Below are 23648 nucleotides of genomic sequence, written 5' to 3'. Positions count from 1 at the left end.
TGTAGCGTGCGGACAGCAGCACATCGTGTGGAACATGGCGGACTACGACAACTACGATGACCGGGACCGGGCTTATGGCAGCTTCGGCGGGGGAAGAGGGTGAGTGGGATCACCGCACGACACCGCACACAACCGGAGGAAAAAAACCCGTCCGTGCGGGTAGTGGAACCGCGAAACGCCGCGGGATAACGCGTTTGCGCTGCGGGGTTTGAGGCGGCGCAGGGCCGCCGGGGCCGGCGCTCCTCTCCGGGCGGCCGCCTAGTAGGCGCCGAGGCCCGGCCCGGCCGAGGTGAATGGGAGGGCGGCCGGGGAGCGCCGGGAAATACCGGGGCCTGGCGCCGCGCTAGCCGGGGCCTGCTAGCCTAGCTAGCATCATACAACACTGCTGCACTGGTGTAAGACCCATGAGGTTTAACACAACAACATTTAGCTTTTATTTTAAAACACGTTCCGCCTGTTCAACGCTGTTGGGTTCGCTGAGGACCGGGTCCGTGGACCACCAGGGTCTGGACCAGGTCTGCAGCAGGAGGGACCCCTTGGGAAAGCTGGAGTCCAAACCACATGGTTTGGTTGGTGTCAGAATGGAATGGCGGAGCTGCTGTTGCAGCTGCAACCCGCTGCATGGCTGCTGCCTGCCTTCAGGTGAATCCACCAGGTGAATCCACCTGTCAGTGGGGGGGCTCAGTGAGGGGGAGCAGGCTGCATGCATGTGGATAAACATTGTTTAGAAGCATGTTTACAACCATGCTGGGGATGAAGGTTTGGGGGGCTAACATGCTAACTGCAGCACCCTGCAGGTCGGGCCTCTAGTCGGCCCGCCGTCCCTCCATTAACCATCCCTGCTGGGACTGTGCGTGTGTGTGCCCCCCCCCCACCCCACCCCCCCCCCAGGAATACAGGTTGTCCGACATTCCGACATTATCATGGCAGGCTGGTTGTGGTATCTGATTATTGATTATTATGTCATCATTACTTATTGATTATTATTACTTGTCCCGAGGAACGCCTGTCCCAAGGGGCCCAGGCCAGGGGTGTGAATCACCCTCAGATTGACACATCACAGGTTTACAGGTGTTTAAAGAGTGAGGGAAATGTCTTCTTTGTCATACAAGCTCCTGTCATTTGTAGTTAACAAGAAAGTTGTAAAGAATGGAGAAAGAAACAAGGAAAACTAGTCAGACGTGATGTCACGTATTTGACAGTGACTCCTATTATTAATATAGTGTAGTACTAGATATTATAATTCACGCAATGACATTATATACATAAGGTGTGCATGTTATGTACACAGTATATATTATATAATGAAATTGTTATAGTCAAACTTGGCAAATGGTAAGCGGAATGTAATAAAAATGCACACACAAGCAAGCAACTACATGTTTAGCTTGTGGTGTGTGTGTGTGTGTGTGTGTGTGTGTGTGTGTGTGTGTGTGTGTGTGTGTGTGTGTGTGTGTGTGTGTGTGTGTGTGTGTGTGTGTGTGTGTTTGTTAACTGTTAATGCTTGTGTTTTGGTTGTTATGTCAGTTTGATCTTCAAAATAATGTCAAGCTTTATTAATCTCCCCAGTGGGCATTTTCATAATCCTGTGCCGGTGGTCACATTCTAAAAGTCTTTGTTGCCTGGTTATAAAAGTGAGTGTTATTGACTGGTGGCGGTGGGTTATCACTTAAGTTACTGTATTCAGAGGGTTTCTGCATTGTAGTGAATCCTAACCTGGGGTTCTGGCCACCCTTGGAGGAACGCCAAAGATCACAAGGGGGGGAGGGCATGGAACCTAAAAAATATGAATCACTTGCTTTCAGCCACTGTATGCCTGCATGTTCTTCATGTGATATTGATACAACAACTTGTCATACAGACTCTGTTATCCTGTAACTTAAAAGGAGTAGTTCACCTCAAAAATGACTTATTTTCTATCTATTACACCCCATGAAGCCTTGAATTTATGCATTATTTTTGTTTTTGTCGCATTCCTAAGCCAATAATTTGATGACCGGCAGAGTCTCTGGTAGGACACTCAGGAGAGTCTCCTACTATTGACCGATGACACGGTCATCAAATTATTGGCTTAGGAATGCAGAGAAATAAATAAAAACAAATCTCCTTGATTTCAAGGCTTCATGGGGTGTGTAATTGATAGAAAATAAGTCATGTTTTGGGCGAACTACTCCTTAAACATAGCTAACTCAAACATAAGCATAGTAATAACATTGTAAAATATGTAGCCACTTTCAACCTGGCATTTTGGGGTATGTCATATTTTGAAAATGTTTTTTTTTTAAATAGTGAAAATAGCACATCTGCAAACTCGCAGCGTGTCACATTCTGACACGTCGTGAATTTGTAGATCTGCTATTTTCACAACTTGCCATACTATTTGCAGTAATTTCTCACTATTTGCCATACAACAGATTATATTGGACTAAAGTGGGCGTGTCTTGTCTGTGTACACAGACAACAGGTTTGGCAATCGCTTACATGATGCAACTTAAGTGTTTTTATACAAATAATAATTATCTATTGTCAGTACACCATGATGTACTGTAAGCAACACAACTGCAGCTAATACAATTAATAATGGGTGTGTAAGATTTAGGTGTGTCAGTGTGCATTGACCGTTGTTGGCTATTTCTTTTTTTTTACCTGCTAAGTTGCCTTGTGGTTGTGACATCAGGGCATTTAATTCCCAGCCAAGCCCATACCAAAGACAATAAAAATGGTACCCAATGCTTGGCACTCTCTCAGCATCAAGGGTTGGATTGGTAAGTCCCTGTGACATGCTAGTAGGGCGGGCCATACTCAGGTGCTAAAATGAATATTAAGGAAATCCAAAAAAGAGGGGTGTCTATTTTATGTGTTTTTTGATGGAGAGTTCAAATATGACATTATTTTTTGGATAGGACAACTCTTACCTACATCAATTTGCATTTTTATATCGCTAATTGTACCCGTTCTAATTAATTTATAAGATATTAAAATCCAAAGGAAATCCTAACATGTGGGGTGTCTAAATGATGTGTTTTTATATGGGGAATTCAAATGTGACATTATTTTTTAGGTGGAATAACTCTAACCTACATCATTTTGTACTTCAAAATGACTAATTTTGCCCTTTTTAGCCTCATTTTAGGATATTAAAAGACATAAGGAAAATACTTTATATTGACAAAGCCAAATCAAACTTACATATTTATTCACAATGGAAGTGCATGTATATCACTGGATACAATAATGAAGATCAATTATCACTTCCTGAACTTTGCTAGGTTGTACAAGTCCTGCTTTGACGCTTTGCCTTAGACATCAGTCTCCTGCTGGTTTCATGAGTCCTGATCCCTCCATCCCTCTTTTCCTGAGAGAAGTACATGTATGTAGAAGAAGCCTCAGTCACCATTTTGACAACCCTCTCAATGCTCTGGTGTGGCAGGGCCAGTTGGGCACCTCCATGGGATGACAATGAAGTTCTTCATCTCCGATGTGTTTAGTATGCAAGTGAGAGGTAGCTCTGACACACCTTCTGACCAGCTAATCAATCCACCAATGCTGGAAGCATCATAATTGATCTCAGTTGTCCCTATGGTTCTTACAGAGGAGTCCCCCAGCTGAGTGTCTGGGTCTCCTTCTCCCCTGATGGCCAGGATTCCCTCCACCCCCTCAATCCTCTCCTTCTGATCCTTAGCGCTCAGCAGTGTTTGGAGGGTGGATTCATTATGGGCATACCAAGCAGATCTTCTAACAGTTGGCATCACAATGTCCAGTACCTACTTCCTCTGGGACTTCAGGCAGTCCAGCTGAAACAGGATGTGCCTAGGCCCTTCAATCCAGGACTCCTTGATCTTCACATTGAACCAACATGGATAATACACTCCAATGATGTATTCCACAATGAACTGCAGATTTTTCTGATTCTTTCCTCTCAGTCCATGCTTTGACACCCAGAGCCTGAGAAGTCTGTTTGCTGTGGTGAGCCGGTGGCTGTGGTTTACTGGCCCATTGTGGCCCAATATCCAACAGATCCAGCCTTGTAGGAACCACTCTGTCTCCGACTGCACAAACAATTTGATAGCCATAGTGTTAATCAGTCGAGAAATCTTGAATGACCTTGTAAGGCAGCTTGATCAGTGAAGGGCCATCAGAGATCCTGGTAAATTTTGGATTGATATCCAACTCTGTAGCTGAATCAAGGAGCTTTAGTATTGGTCCAGATAATTTGTTGACAGAGTAGGACCTTCAAGTTCAACAATGAGCCAGCGGAGGGGCAGTTCACCAGTGTGTAAGTTGCACACCAACTAGACCAGGTTTCTGCCCATGTGCAGCTCCAGCTTCCTCAATGCTCCAGCTTTTACACCACTGTTGACATTTGTTGAGTCTCCTCCAATGGCCCACAAGGTCTTATGAAAACCTTTCTCTCTCAGCCAAGCAAAAAGGACCTTAGCAATCTGCACTGCATGTGACTCCTCTTTAGTTGCTGTTTCTGGGGTAAAATGGAACATATAGTTGCTGCCAGGCTCACTGACAACACTATGTTCTTCCCTCATCTTTGCAGGAAAAGATTGGTCACTGCCCTCAGCTTCCATCATTACATTGGTCAGGTCAATCCGTCCATCAAAGAGGATGCAGGACTCACACGCCCCCCCCCCCCCCCCCTTCCTTCCTGCACTTCTCCTCAAATTCATCCCCCAGCTCTCTTATCAACTTCTCCTGTGCTATCTTGACCTTGTTTTTATCAATCACTTTTCATAGGGTGTCTTCTGTGATGATTCAATCAGAGCCGCAGTTGCTATTGCTGCAGTTGGCCTGAGCAAATTAATTACAAATTAATAAAACAATAATCAACTGCAAATGTATGTAGGTTAGGTTTATCAGAATTTAAACATTTCTTCAGATTTGTGTTTTACACACAAACATCTGTTATTTGAACAGGAATTCTTTATAAAAGCCTCCCATCTTAAGTTCTGTCTTCGAGAAGAAAATCGCTAATTAATCAAAGAAATGGACAATAATCAATTGCAAATTGATGTAGGTTAGGTTTATCAGAATTGGAAAATTTCTTCAGATTTGTGTTTTACATGCCAACATCTGTTATTTTGAACAGGAATTCTTTATAAAAGCCTCCCAAAATATTTTTTTCTTCTAGAAGAAAATCGCAAATTAATCAAAACATTTACAATAATCAACAGCAAATTGATGTAGGTTAGGTTTATCAGAATTGAAAATTTTCTTCAGATTTGTGTTCTACATGCCAAAATCTGTCATTTGAACACCCCTCTTTTTTGATTTTCAAAAAAAAAAAAGTATGGCCCGCCCTAACATGCTAGTGTCATGACCAGGGGGTGTACTTGTACGTCAAGCTGCCTCACGCAAAAAAAAAGAAACGGGAGATAGGCTCTATCATATGGGGCACATGAGGCTGCTTACTTTTTGCTTTAGTGCCTATGTTTGCACGTTGACACACCCATGACTATGGGCACACCTAATTCTAACACGACCATTATTTTTGTGTTGGCCTGCTTTTAATCTGCTGTGGTTTGTAACCTTAACCGGAAAACAAAACGTCAATCAGCCTAGGCTTCATGCCGCTTTAATCCATTCAATCCGGGAACGCATCTGTGTCATTTTAGATTTCTTTGGCTATTAAAAAATAGCAGCTCTACAAGCTCGGTGCCGCGCTATGAGCTTGTGGGTTTACTTTTTTTGAAAAATTATGAATTTGTGCAAATCTTTGAATATACTGTGTATATATATTTTTTTTTTGTTTGAAAAATTTAGAATTTGTGTAAATCGTGTGCGTGTGCGTGTGCGTGTGCCTGTGCCTGATGGCCTGAAAGTCTAATATCTCCCCCGAGTGATAGGGATATCCCTTTGGCTTAGTGGTTAAGATGTTGGCTTTCCACGCGCGAGATCCGGGTTCGAATCCCGGGCGTTACATGTATATATATCTTTTTAAAGCGAACATTTTTAACTCAAATCTTTGCTTCTGGGGGTCCCTGGAATAAAATATTTTGAGATGGGGGAGTTCCGGGGCCAAATGCATATCTAAAAACGTTTTCTAAATCCTAACGGTATGTTGCTATATCATTGGTGCTCCAACTTTGTCATGTCAAGGACCCACAAAATTATATGTATTTAATAGGGCCGCTGACCCTCATCTCAAAATGTTTTGTTCCAGGGACCCCCAGAAGCAAATATTAGAGTTAAAAATGGTCACTTTAAAAGTAGAAGCTTGTAGATCTGCTATTTTTGAATAGCCAAAGAAACTTTAAAATGAAACGGATCCTTTCCCGGTCTTAATGGATTTGTCAATCAGCCTAGGCTTCATGCCGCTTTAAAGGCCAGCGGCTTGATTTTCTCAACCAATTTTGTGACGTATTTCCTGGTTAAACAGGAAGCTGGGTGCTTCTCAGCCAATCACAGCGGTGGTGGGCTACTGGGCTTGGGTCTTTCACTGACTTAACCATAGACATATAAAGGTAGACGCCTCCTTCGGCTCTGAAGCGTTCGTATCTCGGGCGCGCTTCCTTGTTCCGCAGGGCTAGCCCATATAAGGCTTGGGCTAGCCTTCCACTTCCTTCCGCTTCAGCAGGGCAAACTGGAAACTTCCGTGTGCGTCGCAGAAGGGGGCGTTCGGTAGGCCAATCAGAGGCAGGTGGGGCGGGTCTTTTCTTAAGAGGCAGCCGTGCAGCAACTAGTCAGTTAGACGCGCTGTGATTGGCCAGTAGTTAACGCGATGTGATTGGTCAGTAGTCAAACAGCCCTGCGGAAGAGCCTTGTATTGAGATACCAGTCGCTACAATGAACTGCAGAGGCCAATGAGGTATCTAGGTTTCTATATCTATGGTCTGGACTTAACCAGTCGAGCGCAACACATTACACAGTCCCATCCCCTCAGGCTATGGGATTTTAAACTCTGGAATGTAACGCTTTGCTCGCGCACTGCAACCAGGCATAAGGTTGAGCTTACTGACAACCCAAGCAGTGTTGCAGTAACATAAACGTTTAGTTTGATGAAACGAATGCAGAGAACGTATGATAACTTTCCCTACACATAGCCTATGTAACGTTGAGTAGGCTGTACTATAAATGGGTCTAGTTTCAAGTGTTTGATGCCTTCCTCTAGGAACACACAATGCATATGGTTACTGTCGGGCAGAAACCTCTGCATCTCCATATTCAATTTTTGTGTGGTTTTTTAATTAATGCCCTACTCTATACTACAGAGACAAAAGCATCAAAAGTAGCAGATCTACAAGCTCGAAACGCGTGAGAAATGTTTTGAGCTTGTAGATCTGCTACTTTTGAATCCTGAAAAGTATGTTTTAAGAGTAAAGATAAGTAAATTTTGGACATATGAGGCAATGAAGCAAGTTTAGTTGAACTTTTGAAACAATGAAGCCCTAATCAGCTGACTGACTGCTTTCTGAAGGACCTTTAGAGAGTTAACCATTTATACCGTGTCTTAGTTCAATTGCAAAAATAGCTGATCTACAAGCTCACAAGGCATTGCGCCATGTAGACCTGATATTTGGATATTTGGTTGCCTATTATGACATGCCCAGAATGGGGAAGCTAGGATTCATGTGGTTAAGTGCCTTGCTCAAAAGCATATCGACAGTAGTTGAAGGAGAGAAGGGTTAATAATAATAATAATACATCCAATAATAATTTACAAGATGCAACAAACAACAAAAACAACTTTATTACAAGAATAACTAGTTAAAAGGCTAACAACTATGCAAAGAAAACATTACAATTAAAAGGCAAAGGTTTGATTGTCGGAATTCTAACTGGCAACTCTGATAAGCTGACTTCTCCAACCTCCACACCTGACTCTCTCTATCTTTGTCTGTCTGTCTCCATCTCTTTCTCACTGTCTCTTTTTCTCTCCCTCTCTGTATTTGGTTTTATAGGTTAGTTTTCTATCTTGCTAATGGAACAGATTATCATGGTTCTTTTAATAGGCCCTCATCCAAAAAACTGCCTGGATTCATAATTCTTTACATGTTTTTGTGTGTGTGTGTGTGTGTGTGTGTGTGTGTGTGTGTGTGTGTGTGTGTGTGTGTGTGTGTGTGTGTGTGTGTGTGTGTGTGTGTGTGTGTGTGTGTGTGTGTGTGTGTGTGTGTGTGTGTTAGGCCCCGTGGAGGTGGGGGTCCTGGAGCCCCCAGGAAGCAGAAGGAGCTTCCTGAAGACCCTCCATTCACAGCGTACGTGGGCAACCTGCCCTTCAACACTGTCCAGGGGGACATCGACTCAATCTTCAAAGACCTCAACGTCCGCAGTGTCCGCCTGGTCCGAGACAAAGAGACAGACAAATTCAAAGGTCAGGATGCATGGAGGTCATGATGATGTGTCACAATTATTTGAGATAATCACTTAATTATTTTCACTATTTTTGATATACAAACTTTTTTTAAACGTTTTGCCTTGAATGACATGTCCAAAAGACGGATCGATTTATTAACCGATTATTTTATTAAACAATACATTTTACATTTGAACTCAACAAAAACATCAACAGTGTAGGTTAATGTTTGTTGCTTTCTCTAACTTAAGTTTCTTTGTTTTCCAGGGTTCTGTTATGTAGAATTTGATGAACTGGAGTCTTTAAAAGAAGCTCTGACATATGACGGCGCTGTGAGTACTGTGTGTGTTTGTGTGTGTGTATGTAAAATCATTGCAGTCAGGCCAAATCTCCATATTTTGTCCCTTCATGCTTGTACAATAAGTGAATGCCCTATTTCAAACTTAGCCGTATGACAGAAGAAGAAAGATGCACAGCGATTGGGGCGCTCTGTGGGACTTTATTTATTAAACGCAATGAAAAAAGTAACAGTCCTCTCCCACATTAGGACAATGTCAGTCTCCAGAACCAGGGACGTGTGTTTTCATTGATTCTAACATGATGAACATGTCAAATGGTCTTATATAGGACGTGGACGTGTCTGATCAAATGAATATCAAATATCTACCTATTGAATCAAGCAAGTAACTTTTAAATAATTGTGGCGCAATAGGGCTGTCCCTGACTCAGGATTTATCTATTCTATTTTATCTAGTCGAATCAGATTCGGGATTCTAATGCGAATATTCGACGATTCGTTTTTATTTAGAATATAATTTATATAGGGTCTTTATGACCTTATTGGAGGTTACAAGTGTTTCAGTGCTGATTTAGAGCACATTACAAAGTGCAACAGAGCCATATGAATATTTTTTTGAACATTTTAATGAATCCGTTAACTACATGATGGCAGACTGCTTATTCTAAATGACAATAATGCTTCAGACTGCAGACTGTCTACAGTTTTGAGCTACTGTATCAAATAGCTATGTTGCACATCCATTAGTCGCTGGTGAAGGACAAAATAAATAACGGTAAAGAGAGTAGACCGAAATGTTGCATCTGATAATGTTGCACATCCATTAGTCGCTGGTGCAGGACAAAATAAATAACGGTAAAGAGAGTAGACCGAAATGGTGTGTCTGATAATTGCACTGTCAACTTTTTATCAGAGCTATAGGTGTGTGCGGACGTCACTTTACCGCAGTCCTACTTTAGCAAGCATGAGAAAATTCAAAGAGTTTAACACACCTTCAAACGGTGTACATTGTTTAATACAGTATAACTATTAACACAACTGCAGTGGTTGGAGGTGGTCTCCCTGCTCTTCTATTGATCTGGTCGGGTAAGACGAAGTTAGAAAGTTATCTTGCCTTCCCGAACAGGCTTTCTGATATAGCTCATTAAATATATAAACTTTATTTATATAGCACTTTTCAAAAACAGGTTTACAAAGTGCTTCACATATAATGCATAAACAGGAAATATAAAGGCAATTCAATGATGGAAATGTAAAAACAAAGGGACAATATTATTTTTGTTTGACCAAAAGTGAAAGCAGAAAACTAGCTGACCAGGCTCTCATACGGGGACCGGAGTTCAAATTCTTGGTAGGACTTGAATCTTATAGATTGGAGCTTTAACCCATTAAGACCTGAAACGCATCTGTGTCGCATCTTTTTAGATTTGAGCTAAAAAGCATTATTTTACACTTTGGCTATTAAAAAATAGCAGATCTACCAGCTCATAGCGCTATGAGCTTGTATATCTGTCTGCTAATTTTGAGAAATCGTAAAAATTTGTGCAAATCTTTGATTTTTCTTTTTTTCAAGCAAACATTTGTAACGCAAATCTTTGCTTCTGGGGGTCCCTGGAACAAAATATTTTGAGATGGGGGTCCTTGGCCAAATACATATACATTTTGGAGGTCCTTGACATGAAAAAGTTTGAGAACCACTGATATAGTAACACGTTTTTCAAAAAACAGTTTTTTAGAAGACATTCTAAAAAAAATCATTTTGTAGAATCGACCTCATGTCTTAATGGGAAATAAAATCGAATGATATGGTTCAACGATATGGTTCATTGAATTCTATCTGTCTGTCTATTGGCGAACATAAATAACACTTTGTTGACCTTTTGACCACCAGTTGCTAGGCGAGCGATCTCTCAGGGTGGACATCGCTGAAGGACGACGACAGGAGCGAGGAGGAGGAGGAGGTGGAGGCTTTGGATTCCGCAAGGATGACAGAGGTACTCTTGACAACACGGGTAATATATGAACTCTTACAACTAAATAATTCACTATTAAAATAGCTATAATTGACTCACACTACTAACTAGTTTATTAGAAATTCAGTAACAAATTGAAATGCCAGAGATATTTCCTTGACTTTTAAAATGTGTAATTTATTTAAAACTGGTCTTTTTTTTTTTTTTACCTTGATAATATGATGAATAATGGAGCCATAATAAGCTGTGGCATAGCCTGTTCCAGGTCAGTTCGCTTGATTGGCTCGGAACTGGAACTGGAAACACATGACCCCTTCTTCACACGTGTTTCCTGTTCGTATCGACTGCTGAGCCAATCACATAAAGCTATGGGAAACTGAACTGGAACAGGAAACATGTTTGTTTGCCACTTACTGGAAACCTGGGACTACAAGCATGCTCAGAGCCTACTCCTGATCCGTGTTCAGGGGTGTTTTCTCGGCAACATACAGTATCAAACAAAAACGGCTATTTTTAAACTACTGTGTTCGGTCTGATATAGTGTTACTGTGTTCAGTCTAATATAACTTAACTGTGTTCAGTCTAATATAACGCTATGGTGTTCAGTCTAATATAACTTAACTGTGTTCAGTCTAATATAATGCTACAGTGTTCAGTCTAATATAACGCTATGGTTTTCAGTCTAATATAACTTAACTGTGTTCAGTCTAATATAACGCTACAGTGTTCAGTCTAATATAACGCTACAGTGTTCAGTCTAATATAACGCTACAGTGTTCAGTCTAATATATAACGTTGACTGTGTTCAGTCTAATATAACGTTCATTGTGTTCAGTCTAATATATAACGTTGACTGTGTTCAGTCTAATATAACGTTCATTGTGTTCAGTCTAGGGCTGGGACTGTATGGATTTGTTCTCACTGGTGAAAAAAATTGTCCAGACAGTCTGTGATGATAAACGATGATTGTTGTGTTTATGGTGAGGTCACATTTCATATCGCACACTATATGCACTCCTGTAACTTAAAACAGCAAAGACATCGCAACCCCACCCACCCCCTAAAAAAACACAAAAAAAACACATTTTCTTTCTCAGGAAAACAAACAAAACAAGTAGAGTAAATGCTGTTGTTGTCCTAGCCCTAATAGAATGTGTTCAGTGTGTTTCTGTAACCTGAATGTTTTCTCTCTCTCCTCCGAGTCGCTTTATGACGATGTCACCGTTTTGTCTAAAAAACAAAAAACATCTGATTTGCTTACAGCAACACAAAGTTGTGAATCTCTTTTATATGCTTTTATTTGTATTTACATTTTATTTTTCAAGATGTAGAGTGGCCCAATTTAGTGGTTAACGCTCCCCACACATTTCTGTGTTGCCACTGCTGTTGGACCCATACTGGCTCACCTGCTAATGATTAGCCCCCACCTGGAGGACGTAGCACCTCCATCATACTTTCCACTTTAGTGGGGAGATTTGAACCCTTTGACTCCTCGGTGCTGGACATGCACTTGACTCCTCGGTGCTGTACATGCACTTGACCCCTGTGCCACCCGGGCACCTCTGTGAAAACTTTTTATAAACTTCCCTTCATTCACATCCATTCATTCGTTGCATCCAGTCATTGTGTGTTTTTTAGGTAAACAAAGCTGGTCTTTTATGGTGTGGTGGAAGTTTTAGAGGAAGGAAGGACATTTTAGTTCTAACCTGAGCTTCTTCATGGTATCAGATCATCAGCACACACTTGGAGGACAGTCGCTTCTCCTAACCTGCATTCTTTACTCCCCGTCTCTGTACTGTAGTGGTTCTCAAAGTGGTGTCCGGGGCCCCGGGGGTGCGTTTTTGGGCTTGTAGATCTGTAGATCTAAAATACATATTTACGAAAATATATTTTGTAAATATATTTGAAACATTTTGAAACTACATAGATCTTGTATGGGGTGGTCCTGGCACACAATCCTTTCAGTTGGAGGTCCAAGGCCAATTACAAATACATAATTTGGGGGTCCTTGACATGAAAATGTTTGAGAACCACTGTTGTAGTGAGAGCAATATGACTAATCCAGACCTCTCTCTACAGCCTGCCTTGCTTGGCATCAGAGACTAACTAATGTCTCCATAATAACCTCCTTAATGACAACGCAACTCCATGTTTTCAATGTTTACTTGCTGGAATTAGACCTGTGAATAATCTAGATGAAAGACCCAATGACATGAAAAATGTATTTGTGGTCATAATGATGACATACCTAACACAATAGAGGACAAAAATCGTTTGTGTATTTTTATGTCAAAATTTGCTAAGTCTAATCTCAATCACTTCTTGTCAAACGCAAATGTACTGTGTGATTACATAAGCAAGTCCTTATGAATAATTACGAATCATGATTTCATTCACCTGTGTGAGTCCCATAGCTCCATGTTCCTCCACTCGTACCTGATTTCCATTTTAGAGACACTCTTGGGCTTCTACGTTCTTTATCCAACTCAAACCATTTGAGGTGAGAAATAGGCAATGCAGTAACATAAAGGTGCCTCAGCACTGCCTCTCTAAGACACAAACAGCTGCACTATGAGCTGCGTCTGTAGTTCCCATCGATGCCAAAGCCCAAGGGTACGGGACGGTCGACTGAGACTGTGATTGAGTGAGGCACAACATGCCACCGTTCCAAAGGAAAACGTATTAACTCATTAAGACCTGAGGGTGATTCTATTAGTTGAGGGAAGAAGTGATTTGAAAAACGTATATTTCTATGTATCGTCGCTGTCGGGAAGGAACCTCTTATCTCCATGTTAACTTTTTGTGTTTTTCTTTCTCGTAAATCAAGGCCCTACTTCATCATACTACAGCGTCACAGTCGCAGAAAAGCATCAAAAGTAGCAGTTTGGACATATGAGGTTTCCACCCGACAGAGACGATATCTAGCTAAAATCTAAAATTACGCTATCCCGGCTTAACTCATTCAGTGCTTGACTTATTTCTGGCAGTTTGGCTCTGAGTGCCAGAGCCAAAATTCATTGTAAAAAAAAAAGTGCTTAGGAGCCGAGATACAGCCTTTTTCAGTAAGAAGTTAAACAAAGAGTGAATGGAGCAGAACATTTTCAAATCATGATATCTTGGGTTCTGAACATTTTTTGGACGTCTTAGACGTCCAGTGGCACAGGGCTTATGATACAACGGACGTCTTAGACGTCCAGTGGCACTAAATGAGTTAATGGGTTAAGACACAGACAACACACAGACGCAATACATTGATTATTTTTATGCTAAACAGAGTTTAGATTTTTTTTCTTATAATTTTCACTGTGTGCATTGTCTTTAGAAGACGAACTAGTTAATGTTGTTTGTCTCGGTAGGACAGAGTGAGTACTCAGACCATTACTCCTCAGTATGCCATCAGCGCTACTTTCTACAGGATGTCCCTCCTCTTCCTCTCTTCTCTCCTCCAGGAGAGGTCCTCTTCTTCCTCTCCTGTGCTCCTCTGGTGTTAACCTGACATTGTTACCTGCAGGTAGAGGTTCTCGTGGAATGGGTGGCCGAGGAGGTCGAGAATCCAGAGATGACTTCTACGACAACTCAGGAGGTAGCGACGATGATGATGCTGCTGATAATATAACAGCCAATCACATGCGCTCTCAATCAGGCTGTCAGCCAATCGGGCACTCCCGTCTGTCTTTTTTTAGGCAAAGCAGGCCGCTCCCCGGAGGCGTGCATGTCACTAGCTATCAGTCAGATGGTACTGATGGTGGGGGTCATTCAATAAGTACAATCTGGAGGTGTGCAGAGTTGAGTCAATAATCAATTTTACAACCCACAATTGCGCATTTAGCAGACATTCTTCAGAGCAACTTAACCAGTGCGACAAAAGTGTGCAAAGAAAACAATTTTGTGCTTCAAAGAAACTAGGATACAAGACAAACATCAAACCTAGCATCAGTCTAAACCAGTGGTTCCCAAATGTTTTAGCTCGAGACCCAAAATAGAAAATCTGATGAGTGCCCGGGACCCAAACTATTGAAAATAGCCGATCTACAAGCTCACAACACATTGCGATGCGACGTATTGTGAGCTTGTAGATCTGCTATTTTCATTACTTAATTAAAGTTTTTTTCCCCCTCTAATTAATGGAATTCTTTTGAAAAAGTTTGAATTGGTTTTTAACTTTTTAACAAAATCTAGGAAACAAAAAATAAAAGGGTATTTACTTGCAACCCATAAAAATTGTTCCGCGACCCACTGTTTGGGAACCAGTGGTCTAAACAACATGCTTTTAAAATAACTTTCTGCAGAGTTGAATCAGTAAGTAATATGTACTATGTAGAGGTGTGCTGCAGAGTGACTTGCATACAGAGTTGCTGCAGAGTGACTATTACTCTATTACTTCTTGCCTCAACTAATAGATTTGTGAATAAGGGCACGGCCACACCAGACTTTTGTTCCAATGCTTTTCAATGGGAATGGCGTGGTTTGATGGTCTTGCGCATCATTCCGCGTGTCGCGCACACCTTGCGTTTATGTGCTCTATAAGCCTTGTCTATTTGAAGCAGATGAAGGCTCGAGACAGACGCTGCTTTTCCCCCTCTGTCCAATCGGGTGAGTCGAAGGCGGACCGTCCCAAGACTCAGGAGCTCGCAATTGAGCAACTGCGGCCTACGGGAAGGGTCCTGAAAGTGAGTGACAGGTGCGTCACTGGTTATTGGGACAGAATGCGCTGTAAGCTACTGTTTTGAGCTGTGTAACCGCTCCTATAAGAGGGTTTAGGACCCATCCGTGGTGAAAGTTTTTCTTTCCGTCGTGACGCCATGCTGTGGAAAACACGCCCATAGGGTCTGAAAACTTTTGCAGGACGTGCTGTGATTGGCTAGCGAGACACATTATGAAATGAACTTCAAACTTCGCAGACGTGCTGTGATTGGCTAGCGAGACGCATGATCAAATTAATAATAATGTAAAAAATGTAAGCACGTCACTTCGCAGGACGAACTGTGATTGGCTAGCGAGACGCATGATGAAATTAATAACTCATAAATTTCACCGCTCACATTTTCATAACCCAAGATATCATTATCTGAAGGTTTGCAGCTCCATCCACTCCTTGTTTAACTTACAACTGAAAAAGGCTGTATCTCGCTTCCTAACCATTTTTTTTTTACTTTGAAAAAAAAAATCGCACTGACCAGAAATAGCCAGTAATAATTCGGGCACTCAATGAGTTAAAGATGGATTATTTCATTCTCCCTCCTGGCTCTCAAGCTGTGGCATAAACTCGCCCCTTGCTGTAAGAACTGCAGACTCACTCCAAATTTAGGCAAAAGACAAAGTGATGAGTAATGCCACACTTTTCACTGCCTTGTCCAGATAGTGAGCTTGGGAGATAAAAGACAGGAAATATAATCTGTCCCCTTTTATATTATAAGGGAAGGTTTGAAAACAGTGCCACTTTAAAATGGCACGGGCAGCGAGGCAAGGTGTTAGTTTTACACTGGGGATTAAAGAAAAGAAGGTAAAAACAAATAAATGAATGGAAATAAGTGCAGAGTCATGGAACAAAAACATGCTACTTCATAATTTTCAACCGCAGTCTGAAAACACCTCTTAAAGCTGCACTATGTAACTTTCCTCTTCTACCCCTGGATTTGAACCCGGTTTCCTATGTAAGTGCTGAATAGAGCCTGCCTGCTTGGTCAGGGGATCAGTTGAATCTTGACCATCAGGTCAAAATTTGTGTCCGATCCTGTGCGACATGACCTTTGACACGATCTAAATGTCTCAATAGAAGAGCAGGGAGACGAAATACAACCACCCCAAAAGTTATATTGTAGTACATACTCTACCATACAGATTGGACAAAATTACATTGTATTCATTAAAAAAAGTTACATAGTGCCGCTTTAAGACTCCACCTAACCCCCTAGCATTCCTCTCTGCCTGGTACCTTTTTGGATGGATAATAGATAATAGGGAATCATGAAATAGTTTTCTTTGCACTCTACTTTCGTGACTATTTTACCCTGTCTGTTGACTGGGTTTATGACCGATGCCTGTAATTGCAAATTGTAATTTACACGCACTAATATTCAACTGACATTTTAATCATCAAGATTTGAGTTAATATTGATCAATAAAATGTATTTTTCATATTCTCGAATCGGATGTGTTGTGCAGCACTAGGATAGCCCTGTCAGTTAATTAAGAGACGCAGCACTGCCTCCAGGGGGCGCCTTGCCACATGTCTAATGTAACCAGGTTGTCCAACTGGGATTGTTGGTACTGTTGGAACTGAACACAACACAGTGTTAAAAGACAACTGAACTCAACAGTGTTTAAAGACAACTGAACTCAACAGTGTTTAAAGACAACTGAACTCAACAGTGTTTAAAGACAACTGAACTCAACAGTGTTTAAAGACAACTGAACACAACAGTGCTAAAAGACAACTGAACACAACAATGTTAAATGACAACAGTGTTAAAAGATGACTGATCACAACGGTGTTAAAAGACAACTGAACACAGCAATGTTAAATGACAACAGTGTTAAAAGATAACTGAACACAACAGTGTTAAAAGACAACTGAACACAGCAATGTTAAATGACAACAGTGTTACAAGACAACTGAACACAACAGTGTTACAAGACAACTGAACACAACAGTGTTACAAGACAACTGAACACAACAGTGTTACAAGACAACTGAACACAACAGTGTTACAAGACAACTGAACACAACAGTGTTACAAGACAACTGAACACAACAGTGTTACAAGACAACTGAACTCAACAGTGTTACAAGACAACTGAACACAACAGTGTTACAAGACAACTGAACACAACAGTGTTACAAGACAACTGAACACAACAGTGTTACAAGACAACTGAACTCAACAGTGTTACAAGACAACTGAACTCAACAGTGTTACAAGACAACTGAACTCAACAGTGTTACAAGACAACTGAACACAACAGTGTTACAAGACAACTGAACACAACAGTGTTACAAGACAACTGAACACAACAGTGTTACAAGACAACTGAACACAACAGTGTTACAAGACAACTGAACACAACAGCGTTACAAGACAACTGAACACAACAGTGTTACAAGACAACTGAACACACCAGTGTTACAAGACAACTGAACACAACAGTGTTACAAGACAACTGAACACAACAGTGTTACAAGACAACTGAACACAACAGTGTTACAAGACAACTGAACACAACAGTGTTAAAAGCAGTCGCGTAACGAGGCGGTCACAGCGGGCCCTCATGAACGCGCATGCAGCGCGCGTGCATGTGCATGCGCGTACAGTGTTGCGGTTATTTAGTGGTTATTTAGTGGTTTCTGATACTTTTTTCGCGGGTTTGTGACGGATTTCGGGTACATAAACAACGGTTTTGTAACAATGTTAAGGGGCACACCCAGGTTTATTTTTTAATTCATAATTATTTTTTTTATATCTTAATTTTTTTTCTTTTTTTTTTTTCTCTGGGTGGCGAAGTGCCCCTAACGTCATGGGCCCCAACGCAACCGCGTTGTCTGCGTGACGGTAGTTACGCCCCTGGTTAAAAGACAACTGAACACAACAGTGTTAAAAGACAACGGAGTGTTAAAAGACAGCTGAACATAATGGAGCCTTAAATGACAACAGCAGGGGTTTAAAACATCTGTAATTACCTGACCTGTGAGTCTGTTAAAATGGTGTTGATGTTGGTTATTATGTACTAAAATCCATTTCTGCTTTGAACAACAAGTGTCTCACAGTCACTAAATGTTGCGCTACCAAGTGTCTCACAACATGTCGCGCTGCGTGTCTCACCAAGTTCTGGGTTTTGAGCGTTCATACCTCTGACTCGCTCACAGTGTCGCCATACAAAATGTAAACAACAAAGTGATTAGTCTTATGCATCTTTTGTTTTTCCAGAGGTAAGAAGTAGGGCAAAGGTCGTCCACGACACAATTTGTAATATTGTTGTTTTTTTTAAAGATATATTTTTGGGCTTTTATGCCTTTATTGATAGGACAGTAGGCTGACCGGAAACGGGAAGAGAGAGTTGGGGAGTGACATGCAGCAAAGGCCGTCGGGCTCGGGACTCGAACCCGCAACACGCTGTCAGGCTCCATTGAGCCTAGGTGCCTGGACCGCTACGCCAGCCGTCCAGGCCACAATTTGTAATTTGTATGTCACTTTTCGTTGTTCTATACAGTACCTGTGGCGCAAAGCAAAAATTGACCTCAACCGTAGCGTTACCATAGCAGCACAATGACTACAGAGCCTCCAAGTAAGCCTGTGACTCTGCTGTCTGTGGTCTCCCATCATGCATCCCTTCATCCCTTCATTTCATCTTTCATTAACGACCCAGTTCCAGGTGGATCATCTCCGAGCCCCCAGTTCTCACTCAACGTTCTCTTGACCTCTGACCTCACCTTGTCTAACTACCGCTGTCTATTTTTTCATGTCTGTCTGTCAGGCGGGTCAGGAGGAGGCTTTAGAGGTGGTGATGACTACGGGCGAGGTCGAGGTGGCAGTCGCCCAGGGGGCGACGACAGGAGGGGAGGAGGAGGAGGAGGTCCAATGGCAGGTCGCTATAGAGACGGACCTCCCCCACGCGGAGGAGGAGGGACAGACTTTCGAGAACCTTCTGATGGTGACAACTTCTTACTAATAATAATACATCTATATATGTGATTCTCAAAGGTTTTCATGCCAAGGACCCACAAATTGTGGGTATTTGGCTGTGGACCGTATTGGTTATGGCAAACTGTCTTTTTAAAAAAGATATGGTTTGTGGCCTTTTATTTGATGGTACCTTGGAGATTGACAGGAAACATTGCACTGTAGTTTAATACATGTTTTGTTATCTTGTATGTAGGCCTGACCTCTAGTAGTCGAATAGTCGACTAATTAGTCGAGGGGTGTCTGAGTCGACTGCCAATCTCTTAGTCGAATCATTAAAAAAAGTGATTTTTTAAAATGTATTATTTGACTGAGAGATTGGCCTAGTTTGTTATATGAATTAACTAATAGTTTATACATCATGATTTATTGGGAGAAACCAATAGTATGTTAAATCAGACACTAAGCACCCCTACAGCCCAAATGGAATGTTCCTCTATTGCATAACATATTTTTTGCATGATTTGACTGAGAGATTGGCAGTCGAATCAGGCTGATTCGACTGCCAATCTCAGTCGAATCATGCAAAAAAGATCTCTCTCTCTCTCTCTCTATCTCTATCTCTATCTCTATCTATATCTATATATATATATTTATTATTTTTTGGGGTGGTGCATTAGTCGAGTGCCAGTCGACTATTGGCAATTAGTCGCCAATCAGATTGGACTACACAAATCCTTGGACAGGCCTACTTGTATGTTGTTTGTATGTTCTGTCTAACCGTCCATCTAATCCATGTATGTACTGTTGTGTGTTGCAGAGGAACGCGCTCAGAGGCCGCGGCTGCAGCTGAAACCTCGCACGGTAGGGGCTCCGCTCAACCAGGTGGCCAATCCCAACTCCGCCATATTCGGGGGCGCCAAGCCCCGGGAGGAGAAGGAGAAGTCTGAGAAAGAATAGAGACTTGCTTGGGCCTCCCTGCAGGGGCGGCAGGGTAGTGGGGGGGAGGAGGGGGTGATGATGATGATGATGAGGGGGGACTGGATCATGTGTGTATGGATTATAGATAGAGGACTTAAAAAAAGAAAAAAAAACACAAAACAATTAAAAAGAAAATGATGCCAACGGGAAGGAAGGCAGGAAGGCAGTGGCTCCGCCTCCTTCTAAACAGCTGATTAGACGACACAACTCTCCTTGTTCTTCTTCTTCTACTAATACAAATACCACTTCCTGTTTTTTTTTTTCATTTTCTTTTTCAGTTTGAGCAAAAATATTTATTCTTAAGAAGGAATAAAAACACAAAACAATCACACACATACAAACACTTACATAATACAGTATACACACATACAGTTACATACAAACATAACACATACCGTATATAGATAACACACAAACACACATGCATGTCCAAACTGTACCTGGGTTATTTGTGTGCGTGTGTGTGTGTGTGCGTGCTGCCTCTAGTTTGTGCCAGACTAGACGTAATGTCTCCATCTGTTGAGGTTTGTTCGGTGTGGTTTGGTTGTTCTGGTTGAGGTGGTGAGGCACGGTACACAGATGAACAGGCCTTCTGCTCAGCCTCCACCAGGTGGCGCTCTGTTTATTTTGGCTGGTAAACCGATAGAAACGGTGGCTAGTTCCGTTCAGTGTGGCTGAATAGACAATTATGTTAGTTTGTGTATGAAAACCATCACAACACCACCTCTTAGCTCTTAACCAACCCTAGCGTCCCTATTCTTGGGGCCCAACATTCGTCAAAAAAAGGCAGATCTACAAGCTCATCGGCTATTTTGGGCTGAGATAATTTAGCGTACAGCAAAAACAGGAGTGGGCCTATTATAGAGCCCTGGGGGACTCCGGTCAACTAAATATAGGGTTTAAGTTTGAAGAGAAAGGATTTAAAACCTGGATTGTCTTTAAATGTCACTGCATGTCGGATGTTTTTCTTTTGTTTTTTATCTACCTGAATCACCACATGGGTGGAGCTGATCCTTTCAGGTCCACTGAGATTTGTGGCAGACCGTTTATTAACTAGGGATGACCCGATATAGTGGCCGTATATCTGTACCGGATGATATTTGCTTCATTGACTGTCAACGTATTTTGCCGATCTTATTCAGAAGAAGAAGATAAGCAAAATAAGTTGACATTCACGGTACCGATGGCTGTTACGGATGTTTATCTGTTGATGCATCAATGTTTCACTTGCTCTTTTGGTTTGTTAGATATCTGCAGCCTACCAAGCTTCAGATTCAAAACAGATTCAACACTTTTTTTATAATGAAGATTTATTTGAATCCCTGTCACAAAAGCGGAAATAAATGACAAAATAAACATCTGTATCGGCTATTGGCCAAATTGTTATTTTTGAAACATTTTGGGTATATGCCCAGGATTTCCATATCTGTGCATCCCTATTATTAACCACTTGAACCCTAGCATCCCCATGCCAACATAAGGAGAAAATGGATGGCACAAATTGATGAACATGGTTGAACTTAGGGCCAAAAGGGGATGTACATTCGGCAAAAATGCATTTACAGCTAATGTAGGCAACGCAGACGGCAGATCTACAAGCTCACAGCACGTCACAAGCTTGTAGATGAGCCATCTTCATGATTTGTCTTAGTACAACAAGGTATGTAGGGTTCAAGTAGTTAAGTATAGAGCGCAGTATATTAAAATATTTCAGATTGCTAAACGGTCATTGTCTTTCTCTCACTCATCCTGTTCTGTGTGGTGGGCTCCTCCCACCTCAGAACAATCCATCACAAGAAGGATCTGAAAGTAGGGCTGGGCAATATAGGACTTCAAATCAGTATCACCATTATTGCAAACTTCTGTCTCGGTTAACGTTTAATTATACTTTTTTTAATAATGAAAATAGCAGATCTTCAAGCTCACTATGTGACTTGTAGATGGGCTTATTTACGCTATTTTTGCACGCCACCATTGTACAACTAAGGACGATACAGGGTGAAGTGGTTAAATCAGACTAATTGATGTAGTCAATCATTTAGACAAATCTAGTAGATTCTTTGATGTAGGCTAAAATACTTTTTTTTTATTATAAAAAAACGCTTCTGGATTATTCGATTAACCTACATGAGCAAGAAAGTCGGTTGTTGGTTCTAAATATCGCTTTCGATATGTTTTCGATTAATTGCTCAGCCCTATTTTAAGTATGGTTTGATCTGGATCAAACGGTCTGTAAGCTGGCCTGTATGGTGTAAGACTACACTTCATTATTCTGTTAATCTTATGAATATTCTTATCCAAAATTAGACTTTGGTCTTTGATGATCCACTTTGATTTGACCAGAGATGTGGGGAGGGGGGGGGGACTTGTAAAGTGTCACATTTGTGCCTCCCCTCAGACCCAATCAACTTTGAGCAAGCATGCTAGTTGTGTAAGCTGCATGCTAGTTGTGTTGGCTTACAGGCTAGTTGTGTTGGTTTACAGGCTAGTTGTGTTGGCTACATGCTAGTTGTACTAGTTGTGTTGGCTTCATAATGCTAGCTATGTTAGCCACATACTAGTTGTGTTAGCTACATGCTAGCAATGTTTGCTGCATGCTAGCTTGTGCTGGTGTCTGCCGCTTTTGATTTATCTGTGAAACACTGATAATGTCCACTGTTGTCTGATTCTGGAACCCAGTTTATTTGATTTTATATTTTTTTATTTGAAAGAATTTGTTCGCTTCCTGTAATAACAAATGAAACGGAAAAGAATGAAAAATAAACACAAGGCTCTGTTGTACTACACTCCTGTGACATCCTGTCTCATAGCTAGCTAGCCCGCACATGAAGCCCCATTTATACTTAAGTCACAGGACGGCGTCACACAGCAAAAATGGCGTATCTACAAGCCCACAATGCATCATGGATGCGACACATTGCGCGCTTGTAGATCTGTTTTCGGTTGGCGCGACATCGTCGAGTGATGGAGCATAAAATTACGCACGAGTCTACACACCACAACTGAACCATGTGTCCCTGTTGTTGGCTTCAAGGCTCATTCATGCTTCATCTTATGACATTTTTCAGTTGAAAATACATAGGTTTTTTTTTTTGAGCGAAGGGTCATAGGATAAAGTATGAATTAAGCCTTATTACTCTCTCCAGCCAGTCTCAGAGAGTTTTTTTTTGTTTTGTTTATATTTTTTTCTGCAGCAAAACCATTTTTTATCTGGCTTTTTACTGGATATGAAATTGAGAATGTGGAAAAAAAAACTTCTTGACTGTACGATAGAAAGACCACCTGTTTTTATTCTCTTTTTTTGTTTTTGTTCATAAGTTTCCTACACTGTTTATGGCAATAATAAAAAATGTATCATCTTACATGATAAAAGATTGTGTTTAAATGGTGGGATGGGTTGAGTTGAGTCGTTTGGTTTTTTTTTCTTTCAATTGAAACGGAGGAAGAATAAAAGAATAAAGTTTGCTCTGTACATC

At 41.4% G+C, this 23648-nt stretch overlaps 1 protein-coding gene across 3 annotated transcripts; it reads left to right on the top strand.

The window, feature by feature from the left end:
- On the top strand, nt 1-23648 carry eif4h (eukaryotic translation initiation factor 4h). Of its 3 annotated transcripts, XM_084063907.1 has the most exons (7): nt 1-99; nt 8133-8320; nt 8570-8634; nt 10492-10594; nt 14085-14156; nt 19046-19222; nt 20012-23648. In XM_084063907.1, the coding sequence occupies exons 1-7, from the start codon at nt 35-37 to the stop codon at nt 20149-20151; spliced, it is 810 nt and encodes a 269-aa protein (XP_083920033.1). In that variant the 5' UTR covers nt 1-34; the 3' UTR covers nt 20152-23648. The 3 variants fall into 3 exon arrangements, with proteins under 3 accessions (XP_083920033.1, XP_083920035.1, XP_083920034.1); XM_084063909.1 differs by lacking the exon at nt 14085-14156; XM_084063908.1 differs by lacking the exon at nt 14085-14156 and having other exon boundaries at nt 10492-10612.

The sequence above is a fragment of the Gymnoscopelus microlampas genome (assembly GCF_963454915.1).
Source record: "Gymnoscopelus microlampas genome assembly, chromosome: 8".
Lineage (NCBI taxonomy): Eukaryota > Metazoa > Chordata > Actinopteri > Myctophiformes > Myctophidae > Gymnoscopelus > Gymnoscopelus microlampas.
This window is presented reverse-complemented; position numbering and strand designations above follow the sequence as displayed.

Coding starts and splice junctions, on each gene's coding strand:
- eif4h (XM_084063907.1), top strand. CDS start 35: ATGGCGGACTACGACAACTACGATGACCGGGACCGGGCTTATGGCAGC. Junction 10,595..14,084: donor ATTCCGCAAGGATGACAGAG/GTACTCTTGACA, acceptor TGTTACCTGCAG/GTAGAGGTTCTCGTGGAATG. Junction 14,157..19,045: donor CTTCTACGACAACTCAGGAG/GTAGCGACGATG, acceptor TCTGTCTGTCAG/GCGGGTCAGGAGGAGGCTTT.